Consider the following 19,526-nt stretch of genomic DNA (forward strand, 5'->3'; position numbering starts at 1 on the left):
AAAGTAGAGGGAATATTCCAGAAAATATAACAAAAAAGACATGAGCTGGTTTGAGGTTTTATTTAAGAAACAAAGGAGGAAGATCTAACATCTGAATAATAAGATTTCCAGAGTGTAGGAAGGGAGAGAGTGGGAGAAGAGAAATGAAACAGAATTTGTTAGAATAGAAGGTAATTTCCCAGAATGGAAGATAGGAGCTTCTAAACTGAAAGGATGCACTAAATGCTCAACATGGTATTTTTTTTTAAGTGTTTATTTCTTTATTTTGAGAGAGAGGAGAGAGAGAGAATCCCAAGCAGTCTCTGTGCTGTCAGCACAGAGTCCCACATGGGGCTTGATCTCATGAGTGGTGAGATCATGACTTGAACTGATATCAAGAGCCAGACACTTAACCAACTGAGCCACCTGTGAACCCCAACACAATATTATTGTATTGTATTGTATTGTATTGTATTGTATTGTATTGTATTTTAATGTTTATTCATTTTTGAGAGAGAGCGAGTGAGCACGAGCTGGGGAGAGGGGCCAAGAGAGAAAGGGACAATGAGAGAATCTCAAGCAGGTTCCATACTCAGCACAGAGCCTGATGTGGGGCTCGACCCCACGACTGAGGGATCATGACCTGAGACAAAATAAAGAATTGGACGCTTAGTGGACTGGACTGAACCACCCAGGCGCTCAAAACATTGTTCCTTCTTCAAAAACAATGTTGTGCTTCTAGGAAGTGAAATTCAAGAATGGAGTAGAGTAGGACAGAAGATGGGTAGGACAGCTTACATTATACATCTTGTAGGACTACCTTTTAAAAATTATCCAAATCTATTACTTAGACTTAAAGAAAATTTTTTTTAAGGAGGCAGGGGCAAATAGTACCACATACTGCAAGGAGCCTGTGCAAAATGAAAATTATTAAAAGGAGCCATGGGCTTTGGAGGTTATAGTAATCTTGGAGCAGTTTCATTGGTTGGATGGTGGGTATAGAGTCAAAGCTACATTGGATTTGAAGAGTGAAGGAATAGAGAAATGACTTCATATACTGCAAACGTGTAAATTCAAGGAGACCAGCTGGCATACAGGATTAAATAAGGGGATAATTAGAATAGATACCATTCTCAGTGAGGCATAGAATATGAAAATCTGGATTTAAATAAATTATGAAGAAGCTGTATATTATACATTTACAGAGAATCACCTATAGAAAGAAACAAAACAAAACAATATTTGTTTTAATATCTTTAAATATTTGGCTCTTCTAAAATGATTCATTTTACTGAAGCATGTCATATATGCATCTGTGCTGAATTGTATCAATTGGGAAACTATTGGCATAACCTAATTTGTATTCTTTATTTAAATACATACTTTCTCAGAATTCCTTTATTTCAACATCATATCCTTGATTTAAAGAGGGTTTATTTGTTATGAATCCTTTTTAAAATGGTCTAGGCTTTTTAACTAAGGTAAAAACTAATGAAAATAAAAGACAAATTGTCCCCCTGCCCCCAGATTTCTGCATTAATCTGATTGTGCTGTTATAATTATAGTTCGAGTTTTCTTAGTTCTCCTTCCAGCTTCAAGTTTTTGTACAAGCCTAGTCATGGGAGTAATATTATCATCTTTAAATTTGGTCATGGAATGTGTTACACTGCCCCGCTCAGGGAAATGCTACTCGGTTTGGGCTTGGATAGTAACGTTTATTTTCTTTGGCAGAGAAGCTGATCGTCGAGGGGCATCTAACCAAAGTGGTAGAAGAAACAAAGCTTTCAAAAGGTTTGTTTTCTGTGGGTTTTCTGTGGGTTTTGAAAATTATTCTTTTGGACAATAGATGTTAGTGTACATTTCCAAGGTCATAGTATTTTAACCATCAATTTATTTCTTATAGCTCACCAAATGGCAATCCAGTAATGGTATCATATAATATAAAATAGTCGGAGTTCTGTTGTAAGAAGGATATCTTCATTAGAAAGTTTCTTTTTAATTTTTAAATGGGTATATATGTGTGGGGTTTTTTGTTTTTTTTTTTAATGCTTGAAGTAGATTCTTTAGGTAGTAAAAGATTTGTTCTGATCTGTCTTGCTTCTAGCATTATTTTCAGGTTTTGTATTTGATATTTGTTACATTTGATATAAAATTTTAATTAAACACAATGTAAATCTTTTAATGAAACAATGTAAAACAGGTGAAAAATGCTTGCATGTCTGTTTCTGTAATTGTTAATGCCTTTAACATTCCTTATGAAATTTATATTTTGTTAATTTTCGGCAACTCAGTTTGATTTAAACAAAAGTGATTATGTGGGGTCTTCTTATATTTTATGATGAGAGTCTTATAAATTGAAATAGTTTATTCTATTAATTCTTTTCTGTTAAAATTGTCAGAGAAGAAAAGTGAGTTTTAAAGCATTATATTGTCGAGTCACTTTTATGCATTAGGGAAATTGGTCAAATAAATTTGGTATGATACGCTCATTATCATTATCATTATCATACCTAAGACTTTCATCAGAAGATACCGCTATAAAATTTATAACTAGATTCACAATCTTTTTGGCCAGTTAAAACAATGAGTGATAAAAGTTTCAAATACTCTGCTTCAGTACATTTTGTTTAATGAACGTAACTGAATCCATTTCGACTTTTAAAAATATTTAAAAGAAGAATGTTATTTCAAGTATCTGGTGGCTTCCGTTCTGAATTTTGTGCATGACAGATGCCATATTTGGGGAAAGAATGCATAGAATATGCATCACTAATATTGTTCTGGCAAACAGGCATTGGGTTTCAGAGCAATGAACTATTTTTAGTACATGTGGCAATTTATTTCATCTTATTAAAGTGAGATGAGAGCAGACTTCAACATAGCTTTTACTTCACCACAGAAGCACCTAATCAGATGAGTTGAATAGCCAGCACTCTGAAGTACAAGGAGAGCCTAAGGGGGAAAAATCAGTGCTTCTTAGTTAAAGAAAAATATCTTGCTACTTTAGTGCTTCTATTTAATACATTCTGAATTAGAATATATTTGCTTGAAATTATATGATGTAATTATTGAAAAAGATTTGTGCCACCTTACATTTGCTTTTGAAACCTGGCCATAAAATATGTGCTGAAAGCTTTAAAGAACATGCATTTTGATCCAGCAATCCCACTTCTGGGTTTTTATGTTAAGGAACAAATTAGACAGATATGCAAGGGTATTTACATCAATGTTTTAAAGCAAAAAGAGGAAAACAGAGTGTCCAATAATAAGGGCATTTATTAATTATAGCAAGTAAGTCCACACAAGTAATAAAATACATCTGTTAAAATTGATAATATAGACACAAGTTTTACATACCCAGAGATTTTTTTGTCAGCAGTCAACATTTTACAAGCGTTTCTCACGGTTAATGTGCAGAGGTACACTAATCCTTGTAACAAACTAGATAAAATAAGTTACATTTTAAGAATTTCATATCTGGCTATAAAATATTTCTTTTGGATTTGGCTAAATTGTTTTATTTTAAAATGCTCTCATCAGGGGCGCCTGGGTGGCTTGGTCGGTTAAGCGTCTGACTTCGGCTCAGGTCATGATCTCACGGTCTGTGAGTTCGAGCCCCACGTCGGGCTCTGTGCTGACAGCTCAGAGCCTGGAGCCTGTTTCAGATTCTGTGTCTCCCTCTCTCTCTGCTCCTTCCCTGTTCATGCTCTGTCTCTCTTAGTCTCAAAAATAAATCAACGTTAAAAAAATTAAAAAAATAAAAATAAAAAAAAATAAAATGCTCTCATCAGTGATATTTTTGATAGGATTTGTTCTCTGCATGGAAAATATCAGTTGTGGGGCAGCTGGGTAACTCAGTCAGTTAAGCGTCTGACTTTGGCTCAGGTCATGATCTCACGGTTCATGGGTCAAGCCTTGCCTCTGGCTCTGTGCTGACAGCTCAGAGTCTGGAGCCGGCTTTGGATTCAGTGTCTCCCACTCTCTATGCTCCTCCCCTGCTTGTGCTCTGTCTCCTTCTGTCTCTTAAAAATAAATAAAAACGTTAAAAAAAAAAAAAAAGAAAATATCAGTTGTTAGAAATTGCTAATTACCAGCTGTTACAAGTCTAAGTGTTTCCTTCAGATATTTCATCTAATGCAAAATATAATCATAGGTTGCATGTGCTTTCTATTTAAACCCTAACTCAACTCGTAGTCATTGTGTGTTTACTGTAGTCTTAGGGTGGAAGTAGAAAGAATACTAGTAGATAAAACAGATGGTTTCAACCCCAGGTACTACCACTAACTAGCTGTATGCCCTCAGGCAACTCACTTTAGTTCTTTAAACTTCAGTTTCCTCATGTGTAAAATAGAATTGACAATATTTAATTGTGGGAATTTAATGAAATATTGCTCACAAAGCAAGAAACATTGTTCTGGTATTCAACAAATGTTTAGTTCTCACTTCCCTTCTTGCTTTCCTTTCCAACTAATGGTTCCATTGGTATAGGAAGTGGTCTCTGGCCAGTGTTTTGCCCATCCATCATAATGTCTTCTCAGAGATACAGTGAAAATAGTCACCTTGCAGACTTTCCAGTTTGGGAACAGTTTTGATATTGGTGTTGGTAGCTATTCTTCTGTTTCCTTCTATATATTATTGGTGTGTATCTTAATGATTAAGTACTGCACAGAAAATCAACCAGTAAGGAGGGTTCGTTCGTTCCTTCGTTCTTTCTTTCTCTTTCTTTCTTTTTCTTTCTTTCTTTCTTTCTTTCTTTCTTTCTTTCTTTCTTTCTTTCTTTCTTTCTCTCTCTCTCTCTCTCTCTCTCTTTCTTTCTTTCTTTCTTTCTTTCTTTCTTAAGTTTATTTATCTTGAGAGAGAGTGAAGGAGGGGCAAGACAGAGAATCGCGAACCATAAGATCATGACCTGAGCTGAAACAAAGAGGCAACCAACTGAGCCACCCAGGTGCCGCAGGACTTGCTAATACTAGAAAGTTGGGTGCTGCTTCATAGCTAAAGAATGGATGTTTTAAAAAAGAAGGAGATACTCTACTTCTCTTTTTTTGTGTCCTGTGTTTCATTCTTGAGTAGATTTGGTTTGCCTCCATATAATAATTGTAATATCAGGACATAACAGTGATGGACCATAATTTGACTTGCTCAAAACTTTGTCTTCTTACTCAAAGTAGACTTGTGCCTTCAAACATCTGATTTTGGAGCACCTACTATGCACTGTGCACTGTTTTCTGCAATGGGGAGATAGCAGTTAACAAAACAGACAAAAATCCCAGCCCTCATGGAACTTAATATTCTAGTAAGATCTTAATGGAAGATTTGGTCCCACCTTTAATTTTACTTTCCCAGCTAATACTTTAATATAAGATAGAGTTCCTTCTAAGCCAGAAGAATACTTTTGAAAATATAGTCTTCTTGGTTTACCTCAGTATCTTGATCTTAAAATTGCCAAGAATTTTAAAATCAGAAGACAGTCATTTTTCTATTCTCCCACAGTCATCCCTTTTCTGTGTATAGATTAGAAGTATTAGCCTGCCTTGTTTGAGACTGTAACTTTGTGATTAAAACTAGAACATTCAGAAATGTCTGATTATAGCACACTGTGAATGCACCAGAGGTCATAGATTGGATTCCCATGGGCCTCTGTGGTCAGTGACTTCACTTCTAATCTAAGCTCTGTGTCTCTCAGCAGTTGGCCTCGGACTAGAAATGGCAGTGAGAAAAGAAGCAAGAGTCTTCTTGCAATCTGTCACCTATTTCACAAATTAAGCCACCAATTCTAAGGATGTTCTTAATGAAATGGTCATAATAAGTTACATTCTAATATTATTAAATATATTTTAATATTAATGGTTTTGGATGTTTCTGATTACTTTCAAAATGGAAAATAATCTCTTGATTTAGTTGATTATAAAATAATATAATTTTTTCAAATGATGTATGACATTATGAAGTTAGAAAGTAAATATCTGCCATGAACCTACTTTCAGATATGATCATGAGTATCTCTTTTGTAGATCCTTCTAGACTTCAATAAATATGCACAACTGAAAATTCATAGCTAAATGTATAGCTATTTTCAGTCTTAATGGGGTCATATTATGCACTGTTCTTTAGCAACCTTTATTTTTACTTAATAGTAAGGAATATATCTTGAATGTTTTCCATTCCGTAATGAACAATGCTGCAATGAACATCCTTATAATACTATGTGAAGTCTTTTTTCCTTAGAAGTACTAGAAGTAGATACGCACATTTAAATGTTTGGTATGTATTACCACAAACAGTATAGCCAACAGCATAACATTATAAAAAAATAATCATATGCCCAGGGAATTTATAATCTAACTAAAGAAATCAGATACATATATACACATAGAATATAAAATAGAACATGATTAATTACAAAATCATATGACACAGAGAAGCTGCAATAAAAAGAAGCTGCAATAAAAAGGAGAAATGAAGACTTTGTTAGAGGTATTGGGGCTTAAGCTGCATCTTAATGAATAGGCCAAGTAGAATGGTCATTGAGTTTAGCAAAATATCAACTCAAGCAAAGAGTTAGAGGTCGTAGTGAGCTGGCATGTCTCAGCCCTGTAAAGAGGCTAGCCTGACTGAAACAGAGCTCATGTGTGAATTAATGCAGAGACCAAATTATAGCTAAATCCTGGGATATAAAACTTGGCTGAGGCCTTGTGGAGAACGGGGAAATGACCATCTCTGTAAATGCTATTCAAATGCACGCCATAGAACATGCAGATGTGCCATTAGAGATAAGGATCTAATTGCCGGTCATCTTTAATAACATTGGTGGGCTTATAATTAGGATTTTTGAGAGCAATTTGTTGAAAACAGGGCCTGAGATATCTTCATTGGATCAGGCAGCACAGCACTTGCAAATAACCCCAAAACTTGGTATAACTATTGCTAAGGCAACCTAACTAGTGTTTTTATATAAGAGAGCCATTTCCTTTCATCATTTTCAAACAATGTCCACATTGTCCTGGAACTTTGCTATATTTGTTGCAGTTCTCTGCATACTTTAGCAAAGCTTGCTTCATTTTTGTTTCTAGTTGGCCAGTGGACAGCCTTGACAAAAGCCCCAGCCCTCTGCACAGCAGACACGATCCACATTATAATTTAATATGAGCCACGTGTAATAACCAGCATTCCATTTTGGAGTGGAGTGGTGAAGAAGTAAGAGAGGCAGTGACCTCAGTTAATTTTAAAAGTATTTTGCATATCAGTAGATTTAGAGCTCTCAAAGCCTAAGGTGGTTTTATTGATATAGTTGTAATGAGATTCTACTTTTATTTTTTTTCTTGGTAGAAAACCAGGCAAGAGCAAAGGAATCTGATTTGTCGGATACTCTGAGTCCAAGCAAGGAAAAGAGTAGTGACGACACTACAGGTGAGTTGTAACGACACTACAGGTGAGTTGTAACGTAGTATTTGCAAATCTACAGATATTAATATTACTCTCTGAGCAGTTTAGGTATGCAGGTTAATGTGAGTGGAGATTTCAAAGTTTGTGTTTGGGGGAAAAGGCAGTTTCCTTCCGTTTGTGGAGATACTCCCTTGAACCTTGGATATATTGTTAAAATTACTTTCACCTATCCAAATACAATACCTGTATAAATTTCACTTACTTATTTTGATAGTGATAGCTTGATGATAGAGCTGATTACTGTTTGTAATTATCTTTCCCCCCCTGCAGACGCCCAAATGGATGAGCAAGACCTAAATGAACCTCTTGCTAAAGTGTCCCTATTAAAAGGTACTTTAACATGTTTTTATAACATTTTAAATCAGAGCATCAGATTTACCACAAAATTGCATGTCTTATGTGAAGTTTTAAGTTTAGTTAAAAGATTAAGATAGGTTCTCTAAAGTAGCAGGAACTAAAATTTAAAATGTTGGTGTTGGTGCCGATGCTTCAAATGAAAATATTTCAATTGTAAAATAATTTGGATCAATCAAGGTTATGAAGGGCAGAGTGGTAAATGGTAGGAATATGAAATGCAGCTGTGTTTTTTTTGTGTTTACCTTTATATTGCTGAGAGAAGCTCATTACCACCTTTAACATAAATTAGAAAGAGAAGAAAATATTAATGTTCTTGAAAGAATTACCTGTTTTCTCTGTTGTCATATGGTAACAGTTGTAAATTTCCTCATTTTCTGGCCCTCATCCTCCAGTAAACATCCCCAGGTTCTTAGGACAGTCTTCTAGAAATTTTAGGTGGGCCTAAGATAAGCAGTGCATGTAATAAACTTTCACTCATATCACTTCTAAATGAGAACTACATTTATTTCTTGATATTTACTTATTTAGACTGATAATAGTAAATAAGTCAACATTTATCGAAGTGTTTTTAAAATAAAGTGCTTTGGGTGGCCTACTGATAAGTTTGTGATTGTCACCATATAGTCTCTTTTATATTGCCTTTTGTATACAGGATAAGTTGACATATAAGTTCAGCCCACTGGACTCACCGTAGGCAACTGTCTGGAATGAGCAAAAACAGCCTGTGGAAGTTTCTCTGTGTAGAGATGCTTATGCTTCTGGCTGGGCTTTTAAGGAATCTCTTAGTCCAGACCCTGGGTTTTGGATTATATAAGGAAGCCTTAGTTTCACCCTATATGACCCTGCTGCTGGCCTAGTTGTCAGTGATAGGAATTAACAAAGAGATTACCCAGATTCTTTTAGAGATCCTTAATCTGGGCATCCTGGCCTTCTCTCTTCTTCCCCCCGGATAGTAAAGCTCGCATCACTCTTTGAGGTACTTCTGACTGAATTCCATTACTAAGGGAAGCTCTGAGGATTACTGGCCCAGGCAGCACAATTGTCAACCTGTCTTTCAGTATAATCATAGTTTCCAGTACTTTTCTGGCACTCTTACTGATCTGCACTTCCCAGGTGACCTTTGGTGTTGATGAGGCATGCTTTTTTTTCTAGCGTTGTAGTAATAAGTCTGAGTTAATGTTTGCATAGTCTAGAAGTCTCATCTTGGAGCATTTCTGATTCTTCTCAGAAATGCAATACTGTTGCTGTGTAAACTGTTACTGATGCTCAAAAACTGTCGGAACCCCTGGGCCTTTGTGGAAACATAGAGAAACAAGAGTAATGAGCACCTGTCATACAAAAGTAGCTGTTTTATGGTCTTTTTTACTGTAGAAATCTCCCAGAAATCTTTTCAGCAGCCAAGTGCAGATTGATTTATAAGTAACAATTATGCTTGTATTAATTATATTCAACTGTTACTAGTGCTATTGTGATTTTATGTGTCAGTCTGTTTTATATTTTACTTTTATCCTGTTGCCTACCACAATGCCAGATGTTCAGTTATTTGTTGATTGAATTAACAATAGACCTCTTACATCAAAGTTATAAAACCATAGAGTGTTAGGAAAGTGACACACTCTACCTAAGAAGTTGAGTCAGAGAGCTCTGGGTTCAGTCCCAGCTCCGCCATTTATTTGTAATTTGTCCTTAGGCAAATTGCTTACCCGCTTTGTGCTTCAGTTTTTTTCGTTTGTCAAATTGAAATTTATTGTGAGGATTAAATGAGATAATGCATGTAGATCACTCACCATGGTGCTGGGAACATAACCTGTTAAGCATCATGATGAAGACACTGCTAATAATGATGTTGGTGATTGACAAAAGCAGACCTATGTGTTAAAGAGTAACTTTTCATTAATTGAATAAGATTATGGGGTTTAAAAACTATTATTTCCTACTATATCTTTTAGGGGAAGCAGTTAGTGGTGGTAAGCCTAAATGGTTGTTTTTCCATTGTTTCTCTTTTGTAAGACTTGTGTAATTTCTTGAAAATAATATATTCACTGGCACCTATTAGAAGCACTTGGGTTATGGTTGATTGTATGTGGTTATGCTTTGTAATCTCTATGATTAGGTTTAGTAGGCTGACAGAACTTTTCTCTTAAATGAAAAAATATCAATTATTAAGCCATAGGGTTAACCTTGAGAGTTGTACAAAGTAGTACAAAGTAGTTGTCCTTTTTTTTTCCTCATTGAACCCCTGTGCTTGACTTTTTGTTTTTTGTTTTTTTTTTTTTTTTTTCCAACGTTTATTTATTTTTTGGGACAGAGAGAGACAGAGCATGAACGGGGGAGGGGCAAAGAGAGAGGGAGACACAGAATCGGAAGCAGGCTCCAGGCTCTGGGCCATCATCAGCCCAGAGCCCGACGCGGGGCTCGAACTCACGGACCGCGAGATCGTGACCTGGCTGAAGTCGGACGCTTAACCGACTGCGCCACCCAGGCGCCCCTGTGCTTGACTTTTTGAACCGCTGTTTTGTTTTTGTTTCTTTTCAATTTTTTTTAAATGTTTATTCATTTTTGAGAAACAGAGTGCAAGTGGGGGTTGGGAGGCAGAGACAGTGGGAGACATAGAATCTGAAGCACGTTCTAGGCTCTGAGCTGTCAGCACAGAGCCCAATGCGGGGCTTGAACCCACAAACTGTGAGATCATGACCTGAGCTGAAGTCAGATGCTTAACTGACTGAGCCACCCAGGCACCCCTGAACCACTGTTTTTAAATTTTATTCTTTCCCTTCTGAAAAAAAAAAAAAAAAAAGGGCCAATCTTGATTTAGAATTATAATGTGCTACCTTTTGTGTTAATCACCTAGTATGAGGAAGAGAATGAAATAGATCAAATATTCACCATGAGATATAAATAAAATGAGGATAGCAGTAGTGCCTTTTCCCTGAAATATTATTTTCAACCAATTTATGACATTTTTGAGGGAGAAATAAAGATGTGACTTGAACCACAAGTTTATGTATGTTTAATCATTTCCCCCAAAAAGGTAAAAAGAAAACCAGAATTCAGTCTAAGTAGTATCTAATGCAAGTTTGCTCTATATAAGGAACTATGCCAGGGACTTCAGTGGTTTTAAACTCTGATAAGACTGTCCTTGGGGTTTGAGGAGTTTCTAGTCCAATTGGTGATAGGAGAGATATAGATAATAAGCTGCTTCCTGGTGGTTGTTTAAGGACAGAGAAGGAAAGAATGGGCAGTTTTTTTGTTCCTTTTTGTTTATCTTGGAAGATGGGCAGGAAAGGCAATTTGAACCTCATGAAGGAAGTATCATTTGAGATGGTCCTGAAAGTGTGTCATACACATATGGCCTATTCAGTGACAAAAACTGAGTCCTGAATCTGGTTGGGATTCTAGATCCAACTGCCAACTTGCAGGATGTGTAAAGAACTAGGGACATTACCTAAATGAGGTGCTGGGGATACAACAGTGAAATCCAGAATGTGGAGAATTTTCTAGGACACACAAAAGTAAATTGCAAGGTTTGTGGATAAAAAGGAAAGGAGGATTGGGAAGCCTATGAATTAAAAGAGATTTAAGAGATATGTCAACTAAATGCAGTGTGTGAACCTTGTTTGGAACTTCATACAATCCAACTGAAAAAGAATTTGAGACAGTGGGAAAACTTTAATACTGACTAGATACTTGATATTAAGGAATTGCTTGTTATTTGCAGTGTGATAATAGCATTACAGTTATTTATTTTTTTGTTTTTCTTTTAGAGATCTTTTTTTTCTTACCTTTCTTATCTATCGAGATACAGATTTTTTTAAGCGGGTATGATTATAAGAGGAGAAGATCGAGATACCTTCTTAGACAAAGGGAATATTAGAAACCACAAGCTAGATAATTTGGGTTGGGTTTGACAAGTACAATTAAAGTTTGTTCACATAATCATTTGAGTGTTTTGTAGATTGCAGTGATTCTTTTGGCAGAATTCTATAGCTTCTAAGTGCAGAAATGATGTGATGAGACCTGTATTTTGGGGCGATTTGTTGGATGAACTGGAATAGGTAGAGGCTGGAGGTAAGGCAACCAGTTAGGAGGCTTAGGTAATCATTGAGAGTATGAACTAGAATGCCTGCTCTGAAAATTTAAACAAAGAACAAAATCCAGTTTGGAACAGAATCCCTGTTCTTGTCTTTATCATCTTTTCTTCAGTAATCTTACCTTGAATCTGTAGTCCTAAGGAACTGAATATGAGAGATAAATGGAAGTTAGATAGAATTCCAGCATTTGACCCTGAGTTACTAAAAGGATGGTAGTGTTATTAACAAGAATATTATTTCTGGAAGAAGAGATGTCCTGTGAGGAAAGTGATGGTTTAAGTGTGAAACATCACTTCCTGTTCACATCATTGAACAGAGAGGGTGACCTGAACATAGATTCTGGTTTGCCTGGAACCATTTATGCCCATGGTCCCAGCACAATTATTAAAAGTGCTTCCTTTCACATTCAGAGGTGCTCCAGTTTTGTATTGTCATCCAAGGAACCAGAAATGCAGTTGGAAGTGCAAGACAGAAAGTAGGAGCAGAAAGTCATTTTCAGTTATTTCTGAGATATTTATTGACCCAAGAGATACAGAGATACGACACATGAGGAGGCTGCAGTCTTATGGAGGAAAGAGATATGTTGATAGTATAGTAAATGTTTTGATGGGTGTGGTAGAAACTTTGGAGAGCACAGCTAACTTCCTGGCTAGGGCAGGGTTTGGGTAGAACAGTAGTCAGGATAGGCTCCCTAAATGAGGTGGTTAAAGATAAGTCAGAGTATGCCAAGAAGGGAAAAGGAGCCATGCATTTCTTTAAAATACTGCCTTCATTTACAAGTAGAAATAATGTTTAAAGTCTGAATAACATCTGTCAGAGACAGGGAAGTGTACAAGAACACAAGTGTGATGGAGCACAGGCTATGTGGCACAAATGTAATGAAAGGTAAGACTTGGTCAGAAAAAAGGCAGTAACGTGTTTGGGAATTTTCTGCATAAGAGAATTGGACCATTATAGCAGGGAGAACTTAAGGAGAAAGAAAAGGACAATGGGGAGGATGGAGGAGCCAACAAAAGAACCAGTTGTCAAGAACCCGGCTGGTCAGAAGGAATGGCAAAGAAGCAAGAACCGACAGTAAAAGGATGCTGCCAAACTTAAATTCATAGTTAGGATGCCACCTAGGACTATCTCACATGGCTGCACATACTTATGACGGAAAAATGATCTTTCTGCACTGTGATGGTTATTCTCATCAACCAAGCCTGCAACTGCCAGACCTTCCAAAGGGACAGCAGTCGTAGTAGAAAGAGGGCACATTCACCTGGCCAGCTGCCTCAGCCAGATCACTTCTGTTAGTTGATGAGGTAACTATCATGACGTTGAGGCTACGTCAGCCTTCAACACACACATGCAAAATAGAACTTGGGAAGAAGTGCTTTGATTTGGCCCTTTTCCACATGATCCGGAGTATCTCAACCATGTTTAAAGCAAAGGTCAGGTTTTAAATCAAACCTCCAGAATTTAAGTTAAAACCTCTAAGTTAAAACACCAAATTCAGTTTAGGATATCTTGTCTGTATTCTGTGTGCCAGGGCTGATTCATTTCGTGGGTTCTTCTATGGTGTGGATCTCTTTACAGAATTTAGCCTTAGTCTAAGAAAAGCTGGCCCCTAGCCCAGACTACATACACCAGGCAGTTCTAAGGATACACTATTTATGTGAAGGAGAAAACAGATTCTGTTAATCTTTCCACTTTATCATGGTTCCTAAAAAACATTTATTTCTGTTTGACTTGCACATCTAAATAAAATAGATTTGGCTTAGAAAGGCTTTCACTTATTTTCATCTAAACACTTTCCACCAGTCCTCATCACAACACTTTCCCCAAGATTGTGAAGTAGCTTCATACAAAAAATCCCTTCCTGTGGCAAAAGTAAGGCACTATGAGAGAGGATCCAAGCCATAGTAAACTAATAATGCATTTTCCCACATAACCATATGAAATACAGTGTGCACTTATCAACCTTAGCAGAAAAAGATTTGCTTATTGGTCTTTGATAAAAAAAATTGGCACTTGGTTTTCTGTAAACAGGATCTGTACAGTACTTACTTGACTAGTTTGAATATAGTCTTTGTGTATATTATATTATTATATTATATTATATTATATTATATTATATTATATTTAATTTGTAAAGATTTTTGATCAGTATCTTCAGCTTCTATGATCAAACACTATGTAGAATTTGTATGTGTCCATTATTTGATACATGGCATCTTATTTGCTCTAATTAAAATGCCGATCCTTCTTCCTATATGGTACAAAGAAATAATTTACAAATAGTAAATCCCCTGTTAGCACAATTTATTAATGTGTAGATTATATTTAGTTTTCTGAAACATAATTACTTAACATAAAATCTGTTCCATTGTTTTTAGTTTAAAAAACAAATATTAGTTTTGTTTCACAACATCACTGATCAAGGGAATTGTTCTGCTGCAGACAAAAACTGTCTGCTTTAATAGACCTTAAAGATGGATTATATATGATTCTTCATTTATAAAATGAAATAGTTCTCTAGTTATTGTATTAATTCATATATGATTATTATGTTTATTTTTTAAATCTACACATTTTAGATGCAAATCTTTGGTTACCTTTTATATCATTAATCAGATAGTTAAGTGCCCATTGTATGTCTAGCATTGTATTAGATGGAGTATATAGTATTTCCCTAGAGTATAGAGCGTAAGTGTGAAACATATATGCATTTAACATGCGTTACTAAAAGGAAATCCCTGATAGGAACCCTCTTATTTCTGAAGGAAAAATAAGAGTTGGTTGTTAGGAACGGATGCTAATTAAAGCTGATTTCTGCGATATAACTAAGAAGTTACCATGGAAAGACAATTGGATTAGAGTGAGAATTCTAGTCCTCTCTCTACCACTTCCCAGATGTGTAAGCCATTTCAGATCTCTGGACTTTTATTTCCTCATTTGTAAAATGAAATGAGTAGGTCTCTTCCAAACTTTTATGTATCTATATGGGTTCATGCTCCTTTAAAAAATGAAACTAGGGGTGCATGGGTGGCTCAGTTGGTTGAGGATTTAAGTCTTGATTTTGGCTCAGGTCATGATCCCAGAGTCGTAGGATTGAGCCCCACATTGGACCCTGTGCTGAGTGTGGATCCTGCTTGGTATTCTTTCTCTGTCTCCCTCTGCCCCTTCCCCATTCCCACACTCTCTCTCTAAAATAAAAAAAAAAAAAATTTTAATGAAAGAAAATGCTATTGAACAATTAAGAGAACTTGTAAAGAGCTTATCAGTTTGCTTAGGTTTTACTGTCAAGCTTTTCAAATCAGGCAAGAGACCACTGTGCACTAGGAGTTAGATGTCAGGGGGTTAGATGCAGAGGCTTCAGCCTGGGCTTTAAAGGATGGGCAGGCTTGGAGGAGTAAAAGAGAATGCATGAGCAAAAGTGTGTGAGGAAAGTAGTCATGAGGCAGAGCTACTAAGGAGACTAGTAGGGATTGAGTATATTAGTGACTAGTGGAAAATAAGTAATGACTGGATTGTAGAGAAATTTAGAAGTCAGATAACGATGTCTGCACTTGATACAAAAGAAAGTCAATATAGGTTCTTGATCTAAGTAAGAGAATTGCTTTAATATCCCCGTGTAGGATAGAATGCAGAAGGGCAGGAAAGGTTAAGGGCAAGAATTTGGACAGAAGTGATTGGTGCTTATTCTAAGATTGTAGCATTGGGATTGGTAATTTCACTTATCTTTTGTAATTATGAAAAATTTCAAACACAAGAAAAGTTGAAGAGTACCAAAAACACTCATATATTTATGATTCAACAGTTGTTAGTGTTTTGTCATATTTTCTTTATTTTGATTTTTTTCTTTTTTGTATGTATATGTAGATATGTGTTTTTAGAAATGCTTCTTTTAACTTTTTATTTTAGTAAAGTATTTTTAAAATTTTAAGTGTATTTATTTATTGAGAGAGAGAGAGAGCAAGCATATGAGTGGAGGAGGGGCAGAGAGAGAGGAAGAGAATCCCAAGTGGGCTCCACGCTGTCAGCATGGAGTTCGACATGGGGCTCAGTCCCACAAACCGTGAGATCATGACCTGAGCCGAAATCAAGACTTAAATGCTTAACCGACGGAGCCACCCAGGCACACCTTAACTTTTAATTTTAATACAGTTTCAGACTTAAAGAAAAGTTATAAGAATAGAACAAAGAATTCCATGTACTCTTCATCCAGATTTCTCCAAATGTTAACATTTCACTGCATTTGCTGTTACCACTTTACAGGATTTGATTTATCCATCTCCTTCCCTCCTCCATCCACCTTCCTCTCTCTCCCTGACCAATTGAGAGTAGATTGCAGACCTGATAGCCTTTACTCCTGAATACTCCAGTGTTTATTTCCTGTTTCTCTTACATAGCCACCATATAACTTTCACAGTTAGGAAAGTAACATTGATATATTACATGATCACATTCACAGACCTTATTCACACACATCTTGTCAGTTGTGTCAATAATGTCTTTTATAGGGGCGCCTGGGTGGCGCAGTCGGTTAAGCGTCCGACTTCAGCCAGGTCACGATCTCGCGGTCTGTGAGTTCGAGCCCCGCGTCAGGCTCTGGGCTGATGGCTCAGAGCCTGGAGCCTGTTTCCGATTCTGTGTCTCCCTCTCTCTCTGCCCCTCCCCCGTTCATGCTCTGTCTCTCTCTGTCCCAAAAATAAATAAACGTTGAAAAAAAAAATTTTTAAAAAATAATGTCTTTTATAAAGAAAAATAATGTCATTATAAGAGAATATCTTGAGTCATACATTGTATTCAGTATCATGTGTCTTTGTTCTCCTTTAATCTGGAACAATTCCTCAGTCTTTGTGTTTTGTGACATTGACATTTTTGAAAAGCACGGTTATTTGTGCAATGTTCCTCAGTAATAATATTGGACATCATATCAAGTGACAACTGATGTTGAATTGTTTTGTCACTGGTGATGTTAACTTTGTATACATATCCTGTTACTTCTCAACTTTTATCTACTTAGTGGTAGCATCTACTGAGGCTTCTTGCCTGAATCAATTATTACTATAATAGTTGCCAAATAGTAATTTCCTAATTCTCATTCCTTCTACATTTGTCAGCTGGCTTTCTAATATAAGGAAGAATTTTCTTCTCTTCCCTTCCCCCCCTCTTCCTTCTTTCTTTCCTTCCTTTCTTTATTTATATCTTTGTGACATCATGGACTAATGTGTTATTCAGTGGCTTATAACCTTTCTTTGTCATTATTTTGATGCTCACATTGTCCCATGTTTGGCCAGTGGGAGCCCCTTGTATCTTTTCAACATGAACCAACCATTCTTTGAACCCTTTCCTACTTTCTGACCCAAAAGATGTTTTAGGTTCATCTTGTACTTTCCTACCCTTAGCAATGAAATCAACAATTTCTCCAAAGAGCTCTAGTTCTCTTTCAGTGGAGAATAGTATTTAGAAACTAAGATCTGAGTATTTGGTGTGTTCATTGCTTCTAGGCCCACTCAGCAGACATTTAAGAAATAGATGTACACATATACTTATGCCCACACATATGTGTATGTGTATATATACAGCCTCATGTACCTGTATTTATTTCTACATCTACATTTGTCTACACATTCAGATCTATTTGAGTTCATACTCTAATTCGTACCCTACACCACAGGATTAATTTGGTCTTCCCTGTTTCCATATCTTTAATTCTATTCTCCAACGATGAGAAACCTGGCTCTCTTTATCTACAGTATTTATTTGATCACTTTTAGAATATACAAAAAGCAGTTTCAGAGGTACTAATCAGTGCTTCTGTGGAAGAGAAGTCTACGTCTAGATTTGTTTGTTCTTGGTTATCAAATTATTAAGATGGAACAGTAGTTCTCGACGTGGAGCAGTTTTATCCCCAGAGGGACATTTGGCAATATATGGAAACGTTTTGGTTATTACAACTCAGAAGGAATGCTACTGACATCTAATGAGTAGGGACCAGGGAAACTACTAAACATCTCACAATTGGCAGCTCTTTCTGCCCATGGATCCTGTCCCTGTGCTTTAATAAAATCACCTTTTTGCACCAAAAAACAAAAGAAAAACAAAAACCCATGTCACAATCCACAGGACAGCCTCCTGAATAAAGAATTATTCAGCCCCAAATGTCAAAAGGGCTAAGTTAAAAAAAAAAAAAAAAAAAACACAAACAGTGGCACCTGGTTGGCTCAGTTGGTTGAGCATCTGGCTCTTGATTGTGGCTCAGGTCATGATCTCACAGTTCCTGGGATAGAGCCCCACGTTGGGCTGTGGAGCCTGTTTGGAATTCTGTCTCTCCTTCTCTGTCTGCCCCTCCTCCTCCCTCTCTTTCTCTCTTTCTCTCGCTCAAAATAAATAAAATATAACTTAGGGGTCCCAGGGTGGCTCAGTCAGTTAAACATCCAACTTCGGCTCTGGTCATGATCTCACAGTTCCTGAGTTCGAGCCCCATGTTGGGCTTGCTGCTGTCAGTGCAGGGCTCACTTCAGATCCTCTGTCTCCCTCTCTCTCTGCCCCTTCCCCACTCTCGTGTGCTCTATCTCTCTCAAATAAACATTTGAAAAATAAATAAATAAACTGGGGCGCCTGGGTGGCTCAGTTGGTTAAGCATCCAACTTCAGCTCAGATCATGATCTCATAGTTCGTGGGTTCGAGCCCCATATTGGGCTCTGTGCTGACAGCTTGGAGCCTGGAACCTACTTTGGATTCTTTGTCCCCTTCACTCTCTGCCTCCCCCCATCTCGTGTGTGTGTGTGTGTATGTGTGTGTGTGCACATGTGCGCACATGCACACTCTCAAAAATAAATATTAAAAACTTTTTCTTAAGATAAAAAATAGATAAATAAAAATAAAATTTAAACACACACACACACAGAGAACCAAGAAATTATCCACTGAAGGATTTTATGTAGTTTTTGGTGTGGTTTGTTTTTGTTTTTGTTTTTGTTTTTTTGCTAACCCACTTGAAAATAAGGTGCAGGCATCATGACACATCCCTCCTAAATACTCCTGACAATAACGACATTGTCCTACGTAATGACAAATCCAGAGATGGGCAGCTGGGACTTTTGCAGACTCTAATGTGTGGTGTTAGAAGAGAAATTTTGTAGTTGCTGTGACAGTGCTCCTGCCAACTGGAAAATCTCTCTCTGTTTACATGCCTCCCTCTTTACCAAGAGACCATTTGAAGGAAGAATTGATAGGTTGACTAGAATAAATGAAACCAAGCTCAAAATTACTTTTCCCTACAGGAAAAAGTAGGATATAGTCTAGGAGTATGAAAATATGGGTATGTAACATCTAAGACCAGCTGTAATCATATTGTAAACTTTTATTTTTAGCTTTTTTTTTTAAGATTTTATTTTTAAGTAATCTCTATACCCAACCTGGGGCTCAAACTTACAACCCCGATGCTTTACCAACCAAGCCAACTAGGTGCCCCTCTTGGCTCTTTTTTTAGTAGTTATGCCTGAGCTACTTGTAAGCCAAAGTAATAGTCAAATAGAATGCACTAGAAGAATATGGTCTAACTGATAATATACTTATTTCAGGCAGTGTTCAATAGCAGAAAATTTTGGGGCACCTGGGTGACTCAGTCAGTTAAAGCATCCAACTCTTGATTTCAGCTCAGGT

At 36.7% G+C, this 19,526-nt stretch overlaps 1 protein-coding gene across 26 annotated transcripts in view; it reads left to right on the forward strand.

Annotated features, from left to right (window-relative positions):
• Positions 1 to 19,526, forward strand: part of SLMAP (sarcolemma associated protein) — a 151,201-nt gene that overhangs the window by 112,938 nt on the left and 18,737 nt on the right. For all 26 annotated transcript variants that reach the window (XM_047097612.1, XM_047097626.1, XM_047097634.1 and 23 more), the window contains 3 exons: positions 1,711 to 1,770; positions 7,306 to 7,386; positions 7,693 to 7,752. In XM_047097612.1, coding sequence (XP_046953568.1) covers positions 1,711 to 1,770; positions 7,306 to 7,386; positions 7,693 to 7,752 — 201 coding nt within the window. The remainder of the gene's footprint in view (positions 1 to 1,710; positions 1,771 to 7,305; positions 7,387 to 7,692; positions 7,753 to 19,526) is intronic.

Source organism: Lynx rufus, unplaced genomic scaffold (genome assembly GCF_022079265.1).
Source record: "Lynx rufus isolate CCGP_SWC_20201006 ecotype Redwood Valley unplaced genomic scaffold, mLynRuf1.p SCAF_4, whole genome shotgun sequence".
NCBI classification, from domain to species: domain Eukaryota; kingdom Metazoa; phylum Chordata; class Mammalia; order Carnivora; family Felidae; genus Lynx; species Lynx rufus.